Source organism: Pleurodeles waltl, chromosome 11 (assembly GCF_031143425.1).
Source record: "Pleurodeles waltl isolate 20211129_DDA chromosome 11, aPleWal1.hap1.20221129, whole genome shotgun sequence".
NCBI classification, from domain to species: domain Eukaryota; kingdom Metazoa; phylum Chordata; class Amphibia; order Caudata; family Salamandridae; genus Pleurodeles; species Pleurodeles waltl.
In genome coordinates, this window is record NC_090450.1 from 974,986,347 (window position 1) to 975,004,711 (window position 18,365).

An 18,365-nucleotide genomic window follows, 5' to 3' on the forward strand; every position below is an offset into this window, starting at 1 on the left:
AAATATGAAACGTGAACAGAGACATCCATGTCTTTGACCTCTACTTAACCAGCCTGAACGACCCAGACAGGCAATTATTCACATAAATCTTGGCGGTTTGCTCAGCGTGAAAGCTGGACCAAAGAGAGGAAGTTTTTGCCAACCCTGACTGTGCTTGACCTCGAGCAAGAAAGGGCACTCATCGGAATGAAAGGCCTTCTACACATCAAGAGTTTCAATTATAGCTGGAATTTCTGGATTGAACTGTTCTCTGTCTGCTAGAAAAGATGTTAGCAGTGTCTCTTACTCCTATTTTCGCAATCTTTGTTGAATGATAGGGTGGAAGGCAGTGGCTAATGCTCCTAAGAGGTGCGCTAATAGTAATGTTTCTGTTCTCTAGATGTCTAAAGTACTGTATAGGTTATTAAAAGCAGCCACCTCGGCAGGTTCTGTCCTGTGACCCTGGCAAAAGCTGTCTTGCAGGAGATCCAACAAATTGTTGCTTTCCAAAAAGCTAGCAGATGACAGTATACTTGCTGCTATTGGAAACAATGAAATGGGTCATTAGTTCACCATTGCATTGCAATCGGCCGATGGTACTTTGGTAGAGGCTTAGCTGTGGCTTTATTCAATGACACTGGACTAGAACCAGTGGAAAGTGACCAGTTGCAAATGGCTGTTTACTAGGAACTGCATGATGCCAACAATTTAAAGATCTTGTCAAAGCATGGATCTAAACGGAAGCCAAATAATAGTTGTCATATTGGCTTTGACAACTTCAACAGTTGTTCAAATTTGACCCATGATGAAGCAATGAGAGTGAGCTTTGATCCCCAAAAATGTAAAAAAGTTGAATCATATACATTAGGGAATGATCCAATGATTGAAGACATTTTGGAAATGTAAAATTCTGACATGTTGTAGACGCTGCTCTCTGTTAGACTTAAAAGTGGTCTTCGCTATTGTTCGTTTTGTTTACAGCTGATCCTCCTAGCTTTTAAATCTTCTGATTACCAAGGTGAATGAGGGCGTCGACACATGGGAGAAATTGGCCTTTTGGGGCTTCTTTCTCTACACAGATGATGAGCTGAGTGCCTGCACAAAGAAACTAATTGAAGTAAATTGAGTGCAAGATAGACTTGTAGAAGATCCGTGACGTGACGACAATCCATTTCCTGAGCCCATGCATTGAAGTCACCCACTGTAGTGAACAGGGCCACACTAAGAAGGAAAGGGCTTAGGAAGTTAGCCATTGAAGTGCCAATCAGAGTAGAAGCCTCAAGGGTCACACAAGGCGCGAAAGTTTATGGAGTGTGTCAGGTTGAAGTTATTTGCACCAATAAGAAGTATGACAAAGATACACTTTGAGATGGACATGAGCACTATTGAGCATTTAATTTCCCCATTCATTGCTAAACGACTGCCTTGTCTGTCAGGTGATCAGCGCAGGCATTAGAATACCCAGCCAGATCTGCTAGCACATTATCAGGAGCTAAGGGCTCGCTAAGCCAAGTTTCAGTGCCAAAGAACTAGTCAAAGGAGAGATCTGATAGAAGGTCATATCTGTCTGTGCTATGTTTGCCTGAAGCACTACAGGGTAGTGCCCAAAGGGTCGGTCTGACAGATCATTGTGTGGGCTGCTTTTTGGCTATTTGTGGGCCTCATTTATGGTCGGCTGAACCGGTTTTCTACTGTTGATCCCTGATATTATCGTCAACATTTCCTGCAACAAGCATAAATGCAGGCAGTCTCCCATAACATACCAAACGCCTATGAAGTGTCTTCACTAATTCAAATAAATCCGATTTGCAAATGTGGGCCATTTTGTTTTCTTTTTGTTTAGTTTTCTTATACGCTAATGGGGCCACTTTTTCTTTGGTGGCCTGTTTTCTGTCCCACTCCGACCCAGAGAACTTACATTTAGCAAAGCTGCACTGATAATTAGTTTGTAGAATTTGAAACAAACGTGTATAATAAAGAAAAGCGCCAGCTCTGACATACCCCTTACAGAGGAGATGTTAAGGTTAATTAAAGTTTTACTGACGTAGTGAATCCCGGTCTTACGATTGGCGTCTGAATATGCGCTTGCAAGTGCATGCTCCGTCCTAGGCCGTTGAGTGGAAGAGCGCAGTCGGGCTTGCCTTAGGTGTGCCGTTTGCAAGCTAGTCCCGCTCGCCCAAGCGACAGCAAAAGCGAGAACAGACAGGGCGAAGAAATACTACCTGGAGCACAGATCCTTACCTAACGCTCTGCACGTTTCTTGCCTGGTACTGGAAAAGCAATGTGAACTAACAAAACGGTGAAAAATATAAATCGACAAAAGTAATAATTACATTACTAAAGCAACTACTGCCATGAATAATTAAAAAAATAAATTAACATAATAGCCGAAGAACGGAGCCAGGCCCTCTAACTACAAGGAAGTAACAGGGGGCAACGCAAATTGCAACGGCTGCAAACAAATCAGGTTGTTGGGCTGACTTCTCAGCAATTTTCCTGAGCAGCAGAGCAGGCGCCATGTTTAAATACCATTCTGGCATGAGGTTCTGCGTCAAGTGGGCAGGTCTATTGCCAGTCAACAATAACAGCGAGGCTAGAAGATGGAAAAGAAGTACTAACTGGAGTCCAGATGCATCATGCACCCATTCTCACTCCGCAGGCTTGACTGCCGAGTAATAGGAAAGAAAAACAGACTAACAAAATCGTGCTAGACCTAAATCACCGAAAGTAATCCTAATTGAAATAAAACGTAACTAGTGCATTAATAATTAAAATAATATATTAACAAAATAAATGAAGAAAGAGCTCCAACTACAAGGATATAAAAGGAGGCACCTCTTTAAAAGCAGCTCCTTGGGCTCACCTAAAACCTGTTCGTTAGAAGTTGACATGAAAGTCCAAACAAAACATGGAAAATTTACCTTTGTCATATCTGGTCCATATGATCTAATTAGGAAGGGAAAACAATGTATATGTTGGCTGTGATAAACTATTGTTCACGGTGGGTAGAAGAAACATTTTTTAACTAAGTAAATATTACAACTAGTAGTTTTTGGAAGAATTGTTTTTAAATAAAGGATTACAATGTGAACAAGTTACACGCATTGGTATTAAATTTGTGTCAAGAGATTTGGAAACGTGTAGAGAAAAGAAGAATTAAACACACAAGAATTTCTATTTATCCAGAAGTAACCAATGGGTAGAAACATGGATCAGGGTTTCAAAGGAAAGAGTCCAACTGGGTGTGTGTGAAGGGGAGAATGGAGAAGTGCAGTACGGAAATAGTTGTGGTCATCATGCCTCTTAGAACAGAGAGAGAATTACTCAAGTTGTGAGCGGAAGGAAGGCGAGGTGGGTTCAATGATGAAACAACTGAGGTTGCTGATGGAGGAAGGGAAGGAGAAGGCAATAAGCTCTAAGGAATGGGAAAAATGAATGAGCATGACAGAAGTGAGTGGGAAAAAATAATTGTTTGGTTTGAATGACTGAGTAGTTTATTATTGTGAGTGAAATACAGTGTGGTCATGTTTTATTGAACGTATTACAGTTCTTCCTTTCATGTATGCAAAAAAGGAATGTTTGTTAAACATTTTTTAACAATTAAGGGTGAGAAACATGTTGTAAATAAATTCCAGATATTGGTGTGTTTGAATTAGGTATTTGTGTGAATGCCACATATTAAAGTTGGAGGCCACTGTATTGAACACTGAGTCACTTGCTCTGTGGCAAATAAGCTGGTTTAAAATACTTGACATCCAGGTGTCTCACAGAGGCCATTTATTAATACCTAGCCCTTGTTGTCTCTACAAAAAACATTGCTTACTCGCCCTCAGTTAAAGATCTCATTTATATACCCACCAGGAAAGCCCCTCTGCCGCTGGCTGCTGCCCTAACACACGCCGCTGTGGAGGAAGTGCTAGGGGCGGAGCTTGCACGGTTTGCGGTGAAACAGACATCCGAGGATGAAGAGGAGAAGGCAGCCACCTGTAAGTATGTAGCTCTTTAATGAAACATCGCTGCAGCCCTGTACTGTGACTTGACATCCATGTACCTACTTGGGAAAAGTTTATTACCCCACAGCCCAGTCCAGCACATGCCATCTGTTAGGACTAGGGTACATCTCTCAAGTGTAGTAGCTAGGTTCATCCAGTTATTGCTTGGGGGTGGGTATGCACTAACCCCTGTGCTAGATGCCACAAGAACTTTGAAGCATACATAAATTACTTGCTTATTAATTTTGTAGAATGTCAACTAACTAATTCGGGTCACCCCAACTGCCCTCCCTTCAAGCCAGAAAGCGGGCCACATGTCCTAAAACAACAGTTGCAGGGAGGATAATTAACATAGTCAGTGTGAAGGATTAGTGTGTCACAAGAAAAGTTATGTCATAGCCCTCTCTTGCCCTTTATGTTAACAGGAAAGTGCCTCTCTTTTGTTTTTACTGAAACTGTACATCCTTTGCTATGTATGCACAATTTGCAATTTTGGAATGTTGAGGCAAATATGAGTCTACATTGGAAAAGAAAATGAGCCATGAGCTTAGAAATATTGATTCCTATCTGCTGTGCAGTAAAAGACAATCTATGAAGTGAAAGGATTACTTTGAGAATGCATTTTTATCTCACTAGCTTTTAGTATGATCAGGTTAATACAAGTGATGACATATCACACCAAAGACTCTTGATTGTGACACATGAAGTAAAGTGTGCCCTGGAGCATTAGTGTAGTTTTACATCTAGTCTTTGGAGGTTTGTGTTCACACTCTGACAAGCCGTGTCAAATACAACAATACTTAGTAGCAACAATCAACACAAAAAAAGGGATTGCCACTCCAAGTCCACAAAGGGTACAAGCATTACAAAACGTAATACAAAGCATACACCCAAACCAAAAGTTTCAGGTAAAATTAGTATTGAAACTACCAGGCATGATGTCCTCATGCACAGCCATTGTCCCAAACGCAAGATTACACATGCAGCCCTTACAACAGTGCCTAGCAACACAATGGTCACAAGCACAGGGTCAACTTCAAGATCTAGTGTTGATAGACCGCCAAACATACACCTCGCTTCAATGGTGGAATCCTATCAATTTAAACCAAGGGCGGCCTTTCCAAGACCCAGTGCCTCAATACGTGATCACAACAGATGCTTCCATGGTAGGGTGGGGAGCACACCTCAACCAACACAGCATCCAGGGACAATGGGACACTCATCAGAAACAACTTCATATAAATCAGTTAGAACTACTAGCAGTGTTTCTAGCGTTAAAAGCATTTGAACCACTAATGGCCCACAAACACATTCTCGTCAAAACAGACAACATGACAACAATGTATTACCTAAACAAACAGGGAGGGACACACTCAACACAGTTGTGTCTCTTAGCACAAAAGATTTGGCATTGGGCGATTCACAATCATATTCGCCTAATAGCGCAATACATACCAGGAATTCAAAACCAGTTAGCCGACAATCTCAGTCGAGATCACCAACAGATCCACGAATGGGAAATTCATCCCCAGATACTACAGACCTACTTCCAAAACTGGGGAACACCGCAAATAGACCTATTCGCAACAAAAGAAAACGCAAAATGCCAAAACTTCGCATCCAGGTACCCACAGCCTCACTCCAAGGGCAATGCGTTATGGATGAGTTGGTCAGGGATATTTGCTTACGCTTTTCCCCCTCTCCCACTCCTTCTGTATCTCGTAAACAAATTGAGTCAAAACAAACTCAAACTAATACTAATAGCACCAACTTGGGCACGAGAACCTTGGTACACAACACTACTAGACCTGTCAGTAGTGCCTCATATCAAACTACCAAACAGACCAGATCTGTTAACTCAACACAAACAACAGATCAGACACCCGAATCCAGCATCGCTCAATCTAGCAATCTGGCTCCTGAAGTCTTAGAATTCGGACATCTAGACCTTACACAAGAATGTATGGAGGTCATCAAACAGGCTAGAAAACCTACTACAAGACATTGCTACGCAAATAAATGGAAAAGATTTGTTTATTATTGTCATAATAATCAAATTCAACCATTACACGCATCCGCGAAAAACATTGTAAGCTACTTACTACACTTACAAAAGTCTAGGTTAGCTTTTTCATTCATTAAAATACATCTCACAGCAATTTTGGCCTATCTGCAAATTACACATTCAACTTCACTATTCAAAATCCCAGTCATAAAAGCATTTATGGAGGGCCTAAAAAGGATCATTCCACCAAGAACACCACCAGTTCCTTCGTGGAACCTCAATATTGTATTAACACGACTCATGGGTCCACCATTTGAACCCATGCACTCTTGTGAGATACAATACTTAACCTGGAAAGTAGCCTTCCTAATAGCTATCACATCTCTCAGAAGAGTAAGTGAAATACAAGCCTTTACCATACAAGAACCCTTTATACAAATACACAAACATAAAGTGGTTCTACGCACAAATCCCAAATTTTTGCCAAAAGTTATATCACCGTTCCACTTAAATCAAACGGTGGAACTCCCAGTGTTCTTTCCAGAACCAGACTTTGTAGCTGAAAGAGCATTACATACATTAGACATAAAAAGAGCACTAATGTATTACATTGATAGAACCAAACAAATTCGCAAAACAAAACAATTGTTTGTAGCTTTCCAAAAACCTCATGCAGGGAATCCAATATCCAAATAAGGCATTGCTAGATGGATAGTTAAGTGTATTCAAACCTGTTATGTAAAAGCAAAGAGAGAACTGCCTATCACACCAAAGGCACACTCAACCAGAAAGAAAGGCGCCACCATGGCCTTTCTAGGAAATATACCAATGACAGAAATCTGTAAGGCAGCCACATGGTCTACGCCTCATACATTCACTAAACATTACTGCGTGGATGTGTTAACAACACAACAGGCCACAGTAGGACAAGCAGTATTAAGAACATTATTTCAAACAACTTCAACTCCTACAGGCTAAACCACCGCTTTGGGGAGATAACTGCTTACTAGTCTATGCACAGCATGTGTATCTGCAGCTACACATGCCATCGAACGTAAAATGTCACTTACCCAGTGTACATCTGTTCGTGGCATGAGACGCTGCAGATTCACATGCGCCCTCCCACCTCCCCGGGAGCCTGTAGCCGTTTTAAGTTAATAAAAATAAACTTGTACATTTATAAATTTGTAAATATATCTCTTTTAATCACACTATGTACATATATACTTACTCCTGTGCATGGGCACTATTACTGTATACACAACTCCCACCTCACCCTCTGCGGGGAAAACAATCTAAGATGGAGTCGACGCCCATGCGCAATGGAGCCGAAATGGGAGGAGTCCCTCGATCTCGTGACTCGAAAAGACTTCTTCGAAGAAAAACAACTTGTAACACTCCGAGCCCAAAACTAGATGGCGGGATATGCACAGCATGTGAATCTGCAGCGTCTCATGCCACGAACAGATGTACACTGGGTAAGTGACATTTTCCATTTGGAGTGTATTTTTAGGTTTTGTCTACTGAACACATTTGTTGTTGAGGATGTCTACAATACAGCGTACAGAGTGGGATTTGGGTCAACTCCTTGCTCATTGCTCATGATTGCATGACTTTCTTATCTGTCTCAGTTCCCCTCTCCTTTACTTAATGGCTTTCTGCCTGTTCTTGTGTTTGTCCCACCCCTGGAGCATAGCGTGATTGTCATCTTTTGATTGGCTGCCTTGTGTGCTTCCACTGCTAAGGGACTACATTTTTAGGTCAAATCCTATCAGACTACGCAGCTGTCTTGTTTGCTAAAGACATCTTGGGGACATTCAGAAAGCTTCCCTGGGAATACATTTCGCCCGTTGCTTACCATTGGCTTTGTAGTTAGTAACTCACATTGTCTGACACTCTATTTGCTGGCTGTCCAGGGTGAGATTTTCCTTCTCAAGGAGCAAAGCCTTTTCACACCAACTGCCCTTGTGTTCTTCCACAAGTGCTCCTTTCTTTAAACAGGCATGTAAATCTTGTTCTTATCTTAGTGTTAACTTTCCTTTCTCTGACTTGAAAGTGAGAGGATTTATTTGACAATCTTGCTGGATCGTGGGTTTAGGAAAGGGTTCTTTTTTCTAGCACATAACAACATTTAAATGAACTGTGAAAGTATTACAGAATATATCCGAATTAGGAACACAAGTGAAGCACATTTTTTGTTAATTCTGAAGAGTGTTGGAAACAAATAATTTAATACGATCCAAACGAATCATTACACTAGGTGTTGCCAGTTCAAAACATTATTGTTTGTGATCTGTATAGTTTTATTAGTAAAACTTTGTCTGTGGAAATGTAATGGTCATTTCAATTGAAAATATGTTGTCTGTAATGGTAGTAATAGATTAGTAATAGTAGTCTGTAATGCATATTCCACTCAACACCACTCCAATCTGCACCACTCTATGCCACTGCGCTCTACTCTGCACCACTCCACGTTACATCACTCTATACCACTGCACTCTGCTCCACTCTACGCGTTTCTACTCTAATCTGTACCACTTTTATTCCATGCCAACGCACTCTACACCACTGTAATCTACACCACTGCATCCTTTGTCACTGCACTCTACACCACTCCAGTCTAGTCCACTGCAATCTACTCTGCACACCTCTACTTTACGCCACTCTGCAACATTGCACTCTACATCAATATACTTTACGCCAAAGCTCTTTACTCTTTAACACTCAACTCTACGTGCCTGCACTTTATGCCAACGCACTGTATGTCACTCTAATCTGCGCTACTCAATTACTCTACACCATTCTGCTCCACTGCACTCTACCTTGCAGCACTCCACTCCACTCTGAAGCAATCTACGCTACTCCACTTTACTCCACACCGTGCCACTTTACTCCACTCTGCGCCATTACACTCTACTGTAAACCACTGCATTCTATGCCACTGCTCCCTATGTCACTCTACACCACTGCACTCTGACACTCTACACTATTGCACTCTATGCCAATGCAGTCTACGCCATTCTACTCTGCATCACTGCACTGTACGCCACTGCACTCTGCTTCACTCCACGCCACTGAAGTTTACATCACTCCACTGTGTACCACTCTATACCACAGCACTCTTCCACTCTACTTTATGCCACTGCACTCTACTCTGCACCACTCCACTCTGCACAACTGAACTCTACTATGCACCCCTCTAATCTTCACCACTTCATTCTACGATGCTGCATGTTATGCTGTTGAATTCTATGCTGCTGCACTCTACGCCACTGCACTCAGTGTCACTATACTCTGCAATATATGCTGCAGACTTCTGTGCCAGTGCAGTCTACACCAGTCTACTCTGTCTCTGCAGTCTATGGCACTCTACTCTGCAACACTGCACTCTACGCCACTGAACTCTACACCACTGTACTCTGCACTACTGAGTTCAGTGCCAATTTGTTCTCTGCCACTCTGCAATGCTCCGGTCTATGCCAGTGCACTTTGCAGCACTCCACTCTACAGCACTGTATTCTACTCTGCACCACTCTACGCTGCTGCACTCTGTGCTACTCCATTCTATGCCTCTGCACATCTGCACTCTACTATGCAGGACTCTAATCTTCGCCTCTACATTCTACAAATCTGCATTGTATGCAGCTGGGTTCTATACCACCGCACTCTACGCCACTATACTCTGCAACACTATACGCCAGCGCACTGTACGCCAGTCCACTCTACTCTGCTCCACTCCAAAGCACTTCATTTTACACAACTCCACTCTGTGCCACTCCAATACACGACACTCGCTGCCACTCCACTCGACAAGATACTATAGTCCACTCTTCACCATTCCAGTCTGACACTCCATGCCACTCTCCTCTATGCGACTATATTTTAACCATGTTGAACAGCAGTCTACAATATGGTCTACAACATGGCTGAAATATATTGGCAAAGCCAATAGCTCTTGCATAGGCGAGACCTGTTGGCTAATGCCAATGCTTGTTTTTATTTTCGTTTCAGAACTTCATGGGTGTACATTGATTTCCTGTCTCTCATTCTCTTTCTAGCACCACTATAAATGTATGAATGAATAGTTTATTGTACAGATAATAAAATCACATACAATAAAAAAAAAAAGTCAGTAATAGATTTGCAATTGGATGTTAAATACGTTTCTAAAAGCACTCCATAATTTCAATACACTTACCTCAATAAGTAGCATTCCTACAATATTAATATAAAACCTACAATTATAATAAGACTGGACTGCCACAGACCAGAACCCCACATGATGCATAATAAACAGGAGGGCCCAAAGTGCTCAAAGTCCTAAAGTGCTTTAGTGCATTAAATGATTAAGTTAGATACCAATAAGGATCACAACCCATGGTGCAACATTGAAGCTCAGCAACCCGACGAAATGAATACAAACCCAAATGAGGCAAGAGCGGGTGAGAATTTGAAACATACTTATCCACTGCTCGCAGTGCCCCTAAATTTGGTTTGAGCGATTTTAATAAATTTGGTCAGTAAAACATTCAACCTTAAATTCGCAGGATCCAGGGACTTAATAATGGCCTGTCGACAGGAGTGAATCCCCAGTTCCTTCCACTTACTCCGAAGCAGAGATCTAAGTTCCTTAAGCAGAGCTGGACACAAACAAACCACATGTTCAGTTGTTTCTTTCCCGTTTGCCACAACCCCTGCACATCACCCCCTCCCCCGGAGTTAACCGCCATATGGGTAAATGTTTTTTTTTTTAAAACAATCGCCCATCCTTAAGCCATAAAAGCCTCTGTCACACGAAACCCATAGGAGCAAGAAAAATAGCTAGATGGGGTGCCTGGCTTAAATGAATTGATTACCGACAAGGCATGCTTACGTTTGGCAAGAAGGGAGCGATCCGAGATGTACGAGTATAGCTGTGTAATCTTTTTGACACCCAGTTTGAACAAAGAATTGGGGGGGAGGGCGTTTGCCTGCCCAGAGGTCATCGGTTTCCAATCGCCGTTTATTTTCAACCAAAAAATGATAGTGAGACCCCTTTGTTTTCAACGCACTAATTTCCTGCCACAGAACTGCCTCCTAGCTACCTTCTTTGGCCCAATGTAGCTTATGACAAAGTTTCAGGAAGGTGCCGGCGCCAGCTGATCGAGAAGCCCAAATTCCAACCGGACCTGCGCGGGGGAAAGCAAGATGCGGTACGTGGAAAACTCTCTTGTAGATCTTATTAACCAGCCTATTTAATAGACGAGCCTTTACCCAGCAAAATTTCCTGACGATAAGACAATGAGGGTATAATCTTTGCTCTCATAACTTCCATTAGGGGGAGAAGATTCGGCCCCTTTAAAACTTTGAATAGTTTAGAAATGGCCACCTGCAATGCCATATCTTTAAGATCAATCTCCTTCTTATGCTTGACAAAACTACCCCTAGAGTCGAAATGCACCCCTAAATATTTATGAGACTGGTCTGAAACAAGTTTACTACTCTTGTAGTACCAGTTAGCTCCCAAATGCTTTTTCTTCCGAAGGAACACTTTGGTTTTGAGCAAGTTGACTTCTAATTGATTCACAGGCGTATAAGTTGTTTAAGCAGTTGTTGAAGGCAAATCTTGGTATAACTGAACAATGCGAGATCATTAGCATAGAGCAAGTGCCTAAGCCTAAAACCACCAATCTTGGGGGGAATGAGAATTAACAGCGTCAATAGCCAATGACAAATCTGCAATGAACAGATTAAAAAGCAGGGGCGCAAGCACGCAGCCCTTTTTCACACCACGACCAGTGAAATGTTTTCTAGAAAGAGAACACCCATCACCTAATTTGATACAGACCCAGGTATCCGTATGTAGTTCCATAATGGCACCCAAGAGCACTGAAGGAATACCCCAGTTTTGTAGTTTAGCCCACAGGGCACTCCTAGGAATCTGACCAAATGCTGCCTTGAAATCAACAAAGCAGCAATGCAACATAGAGCCTGATGAAATCGCCCTATTAATCAAAATAGAAAGGCCTAATAGGTTTGTTGATGTGCCGGAAGCAGCGGAGAACCCTGTTTGAACAATAGGGATTTGTCCCTTCGATTCAGCCCAGGCATGAAGATCTTCCAACAGAAGACTGGCAAAAAACCTGGCCTCATTGTCAAGCAGGGCTATCATCCTAAAATTAGCGGGATCCGACCTTGAACTGCTTTTGTATAGCGGGTGAAGAATGGCGCCACGCCAGGACTCAGAAGACAATACTCAAACAGATGCGCATGATAAACTGCCCAAAGAAAGAATCCTGTTTGAACAACATCTGTGGAAGGCCATTGGGACCTGGGGCTCCATCTCGCTTTGCCCTAGAGATAATACAAAGGAGACAAGGTCGAAAAGGAGTCTTGTCTCCATGAGGGGGAAAAGCAAACACAGCGGACTGGGAGCAAGACTTGCCCAGAGGAGCAGTGGTGCAGTGAGCCCCCCTCATTCAACAATTTCCCATCATGTTCACCTGCAGAGAAATGGCTAGCATCACTAGTACATTGCTCCCCCTCCCCACCACCTAGTAACAGCACTTGTACATTGGTCCCTCACATCAATCTACTCCATGCTTAATTATGACTTTATTTTTACAATTGCACATAGAGGGCCCAGCAGCTGCAGGACCACTCACGTTCCAACCAGTCTCCACGTACCCTTACAATTAAAAAAACATTTTTTTTTCCTCAATCTGTGAGGACTCGGGGCTGCTCGCTTCTCCATCTGTTGCTCCTGCAACTTATTGCCACTTTCCGGTATACACCCCTTTTTATATATTATTTTTTCTTTAAGGACTATGCAGCTGGACTCTGCAATCACCAAAACTGTCTTTAAGCCTTCTGTATGTGTTGGCGTCATCTTTGATGAAGTACGTCTGCTATGCATTCCCAGTGTATAAGAAGCTCTGTCTTGTAGATATGTTCGTTGTTGCATATACCAATGATAGGGACTTAATCCGTCTACGCTGAGGCCCTACGTTTTGCAATTCACCCACGTCAAATGGGTACAGCTGTCTCCAAAAATGCCCTTAGCTGAACAAAACTGAACTTGTGGCACTGCACTTAATGATCCCAGCAACATCTTCTCCCAAATAGGCTTCATCGAGGCCAAGTTGTGGCATGGTTACGGCCTAGATAATTTACAAATGTTGGTATGGTGTGAGGATCATGCATGCACACGTGGTCAACCTGTTTCATATTAAGAGTAGGCAATAGCATCTGAAAATTGATGCTACGGAAAAGAGGTTTATTTTTTGTAGCATATATATTTGGGTTTTTTCCCTCCTTCTTCGGTGCTTGCACCCCAGTGCTGCCAGGCCATTCACTGACTGATATTATTAAGAGCTGTCTTGGAATGGTAAACTCTAATAGATTACATACTATATCAGTCTTGCATGACCACCATTTTTAGGTTGAGCCTGCAGGCAGCTCATGCGCTGTCGCTTGGCAATGAGCTGCTGTATCAAAAAAAAAAAAAACCTATAAAAAGAGGCTTTTAGGCCACCCATTACTTATCCATTCGTTGTTATCATTATCTTCTTTGCTGCCTCCTAAATCGGCAGCATGTTCAGTGTCATTTTCTGCATCCATGTCATTGTGTGGAGCATGGACCAAGTACAGATTGATTTAACTTACTTAGTGCCCGTCCGCCGCTCCCGCCGTGATCGATGATTTGCCCAGAATCGCACGATGTTGAGGCGACAAGGGCACTCAACCTTATTCGCCAGTTCCGAAGTCAGCATTTCAGCCTTTAGCGTCACATCCTTCGTATTGGCATTGGTGCTTGCTTATCCAGGGAAGCATGTCTGGGGCCAGATGTGGACGTATGAATGACACCGTGCGTGCACTGTGTTCTCTCTTTTGTGTTTCGTGGTCCAGTTCTGATTATGGGGCAATTCTTGTCTTCTACGTGTTTTTTTTTATTTATTTTTTTATCTCCGCTCCTTGTTCGTGCCCATTCACAGTAATTTAATAAAGAGATTCTGAATTCTCAAGGAACAGGGGTTTGCTTCGCTTATGGATTACATCATCATCTGATTTTGCATCTGCCTTGGCGGTATGTACGACCCTGACAGGTCTTCAACCCTCGCCTTTTCCGGCAGCGTTTTGACAAGTCTGCGAAAGCGCCTGCCCGCCAGCGCTGTCGCACTCTGCAACCGCACTACCCAAATCCTTTCTGTAGTGTAACACTTGGCTCTCTCTTTTTCTGCCTCTACTTCTGTTACACCTAAGGCTCCCAGTTTTCCATTTTTACTGATTTTTACAGGTAAATGCAGACAAAACAATGCGTTTCCTGTCTGTATTTATTTTAAAAAGAGGAAAAATACTGAAAAATGTTTATTCTATAGAGGGACTGTCCATTCTGTCTGTTGTGAATTCCAATACAACATATGAGCAGATAGACACATTAAGATTCTTTTAAATACAGGCGTATGTTAAAATATATTTGTAGTAAATTGCTAATATTTACCTATGGGTGTATTTTTTTTTGCCTTGTTTGGCTGCTGAATTAGCTGAAACGCGAAATACTTCAAAGTACGAGTTCATGTTTATCAGTTAAATGTACCATTTTTTTTACTCCACTTATTGGTAAAACACAGAATAAATATGGAAAAATACTAATATGATGACCAAAAAGTAGATATGGATATATACAGACGGAAATGTTAAAAACATAAATACCATGAAACCGGGACTCTCCTCTCTCCCCCCGAACCTACCCTCCGGTTCACCACTTCTGTCCGACCGGCAAAACCAATAACGCATCGCCCATAGGCAAGGCCTATTGACTTTGCCAGTGCGTCGTATAAGCGGTCGGCAAAGTGTGCAGATCCACTACGGAGCAAGCACGGCCAAGGGTCACAAAAATGTATTTCACGGAAAATAAAGCCACATTTTTCTTTGCCTTCCATTTTTCAGTTGCTTCTGGGCGCTCTCTACCCAATGCTACCAGGCTGCATGTTGTCGAATTTCAGATTGAAATTAGCCCCATATACGTTCCAGTGTGGGTCCAATAGGATAGAAAACCCGTGAGAGTAAACTACCCCGGTGGCTGATTTAAGATGTCACTGACAGTGGTTGAAGGAAGCAGACTCGCATGAACCCTAAAACCTGCAAAAGTCCGAAAACACAAGAAGGTGGTGTTTGGTGCCCTCTGCTGGCGTTTAAAAACATTGTAGCTTCACGATGGGTTTCCTCTGGGGTTATCATTAATAGAAAAGAGAACTACCGCTTTTCTCTGCAGCTCACCTGGGCCAGACCCAAAAAAGAGGACATTTGACTCTGGGTTTTAAGGTAGTTAGTGGCTTCAGGCTAACCGCACCCCCAGAACATTAGTCGAAAAAAATCTTCCGCACATGTGTTGGAATAAAAATGCAAGATAAGCAAGCAGCAGGCGAAGAAGTGCAAACTCTTCACTTCAATCCTCTCTACAAGGGACTCAGCGCGCCGAGGTTTCGAGGCTGTTTTTCCATGTTTCAAGGCTCTTTTCTTTGGAACGCGCAGGAGCCTCCAGTGCATGGGAAATCATGCTGACTCCCACAGGGTGCAAAATCGCACCTTTCCAGTAACGATGCCAGGCCTGCTAAACCAGGAAGTGCCCAGAAACAGCAGTGCGGTGCGTGAGGCACTATACACGCATCTCTAAAATAACCCTAAACATCCCACACGTTTACAAGTCTTAGACATGAAATCCCGAAGTGCGTGCGCGTGTCCTTCTGTTAATAAATGTGCCTTCCTTGTGGTAACTGTCCCGTATGATTCATTACTGCTTCACCTCCCCGCACCGTTTTTTAAAATTGTTTATCTACCTCCAAGACATTCAAGCATCTGGTGAATCTAGTGTAAAGCTGGCTATCATAAGAGGGAGGACGTTCGATGGTACCGCACCCCTGGTAGTGTAAACCATACTAACATGGCAGGGTGGACGTTAGATGGTACCGCACCCCTGGTAGTGTAAACCATACTAACATGGTAGGGTGGACGTTAGATGGTACCGCACCCCTGGTAGTGTAAACCATACTAACATGGCAGGGTGGACGTTAGAAGGTACCGCTTCCCTGGTAGTGTAAAACTTACTACCATGGGAGGGAGGATGTTACATGGTACCGCACCCCTGGAAGTGTAAACCCGTCTACCGTGGGAGGGAGGACGTTAAATGGTACCGCACCCCTGGTAGTGTAAACCTGTCTACCGTGGGAGGGAGGACGTTCGATGGTACCGCACTCCTGGTAGTGTAAATCTTACTACCATGGGAGGGAGGACGTTAGATGGTACCGCACCCCTGGTAGTGTAAACCATACTAACATGGCAGGGTGGACGTTAGAAGGTACCGCTTCCCTGGTAGTGTAAAACTTACTACCATGGGAGGGAGGATGTTACATGGTACCGCACCCCTGGAAGTGTAAACCCGTCTACCGTGGGAGGGAGGACGTTACATGGTACCGCACCCCTGGTAGTGTAAACCTGTCTACCGTGGGAGGGAGGACGTTCGATGGTACCGCACTCCTGGTAGTGTAAATCTTACTACCATGGGAGGGAGGACGTTAGATGGTACCGCTCCCCTGGTTGTGTAAACCATACTAACATGGCAGGGTGGACGTTAGATGGTACCGCACCCCTGGTAGTGTAAACCTGTCTACCGTGGGAGGGAGGACGTTAAATGGTACCGCACCCCTGGTAGTGTAAATCTTACTACCATGGGAGGGAGGACGTTAGATGGTACCGCACCCCTGGTAGTGTAAACCTGTCTACCATGGAAGGGAGGACGTTAGATGGTACCGCACCCCTGGTAGTGTAAACCATACTAACATGGCAGGGTGGACGTTAGATGGTACCGCACCCCTGGTAGTGTAAACCATACTAACATGGCAGGGTGGACGTTAGATGGTACCGCTCCCCTGGTAGTGTAAACCTGTCTACCGTGGGAGGGAGGACGTTAAATGGTACCGCACCCCTGGTAGTGTAAATCTTACTACCATGGGAGGGAGGACGTTAGATGGTACCGCACCCCTGGTAGTGTAAACCTGTCTACCATGGAAGGGAGGACGTTAGATGGTACCGCACCCCTGGTAGTGTAAACCATACTAACATGGCAGGGTGGACGTTAGATGGTACCGCACTCCTGGTAGTGTAAACCTGTCTACCATGGAAGGGAGGACGTTAGATGGTACCGCACTCCTGGTAGTGTAAACCTGCCTACCGTGGGAGGGAGGACATTAGATGGTACCGCACCCCTGGTAGTGTAAACCATACTAACATGGCAGGGTGGACGTTAGATGGTACCGCAAACCCTGGTAGTGTAAACCCGTCTACCGTGAGAGGGAGGACATTAGATGGTACCGCTCCCCTGGTAGTGTAAACCATACTAACATGGCAGGGTGGACGTTAGATGGTACCGCACCCCTGGTAGTGTAAACCCGTCTACTGTGGGAGGGAGGACGTTAAATGGTACCGCACCCCTGGTAGTGTAAATCTTACTACCATGGGAGGGATGACGTTAGATGTACCGCACCCCTGGTAGTGTAAATCTATCAGGGGAGGGGAGGACGTTAGATGGTACCGCACCCCTGGTAGTGTAAACCATACTAACATGGCAGGGTGGACGTTAGATGGTACCGCTCCCCTGGTTGTGAAAACCATACTAACATGGCAGGGTGGACGTTAGAAGGTACCGCTTCCCTGGTAGTGTAAAACTTACTACCATGGGAGGGAGGATGTTACATGGTACCGCACCCCTGGAAGTGTAAACCCGTCTACCGTGGGAGGGAGGACGTTAGATGGTACCGCACCCCTGGTAGTGTAAACCCGTCTACCGTGGGGGGGAGGACGTTAGATGGTACCGCACCGCTGGTAGTGTAAACCTGTCTACTGTGGGAGGGAGGACGTTAAATGGTACCGCTTCCCTGGTAGTGTAAATCTTACTACCATGGGAGGGAGGATGTTAGATGGTACCGCACCCCTGGTAGTGTAAACCTGACTACAATGGGAGGGAGGACGTTGGATGTACCGCATCCCCTGGTAGTGTAAACCTGTCTATCAGGGGAGAGGAGGACGTTACATGGTACCCAACCCCTGGTAGTGTAAACCTGTCTACAATGGAGGGAGGATGTTAGATGGTACCGCACCCCTGGTAGTGTAAACCTGTCTACCATGGGAGGGAGGACGTTAGATGGTACCCAACCCCTGGTAGTGTAAACCTGTCTACAATGGAGGGAGGATGTTAGATGGTACCGCACCCCTGGTAGTGTAAACCTGACTACAATGGGAGGGAGGATGTTAGATGGTACCGCACCCCTGGTAGTGTAAACCCTTCTACTAAGGTAGGGAGGACGTTAGATGGTACCGCACCCCTGGTAGTGTAAAACTGTCTACCATGGGAG

At 44.0% G+C, this 18,365-nt stretch overlaps 1 protein-coding gene across 4 annotated transcripts in view; it reads left to right on the plus strand.

Moving 5' to 3' along the window:
* The window catches only part of PPM1F (protein phosphatase, Mg2+/Mn2+ dependent 1F), a 138,583-nt gene that overhangs the window by 21,593 nt on the left and 98,625 nt on the right, over positions 1-18,365 (plus strand). For all 4 annotated transcript variants that reach the window (XM_069215241.1, XM_069215243.1, XM_069215245.1 and 1 more), the window contains exon 3: positions 3,841-3,965. In XM_069215241.1, coding sequence (XP_069071342.1) covers positions 3,841-3,965 — 125 coding nt within the window. The remainder of the gene's footprint in view (positions 1-3,840; positions 3,966-18,365) is intronic.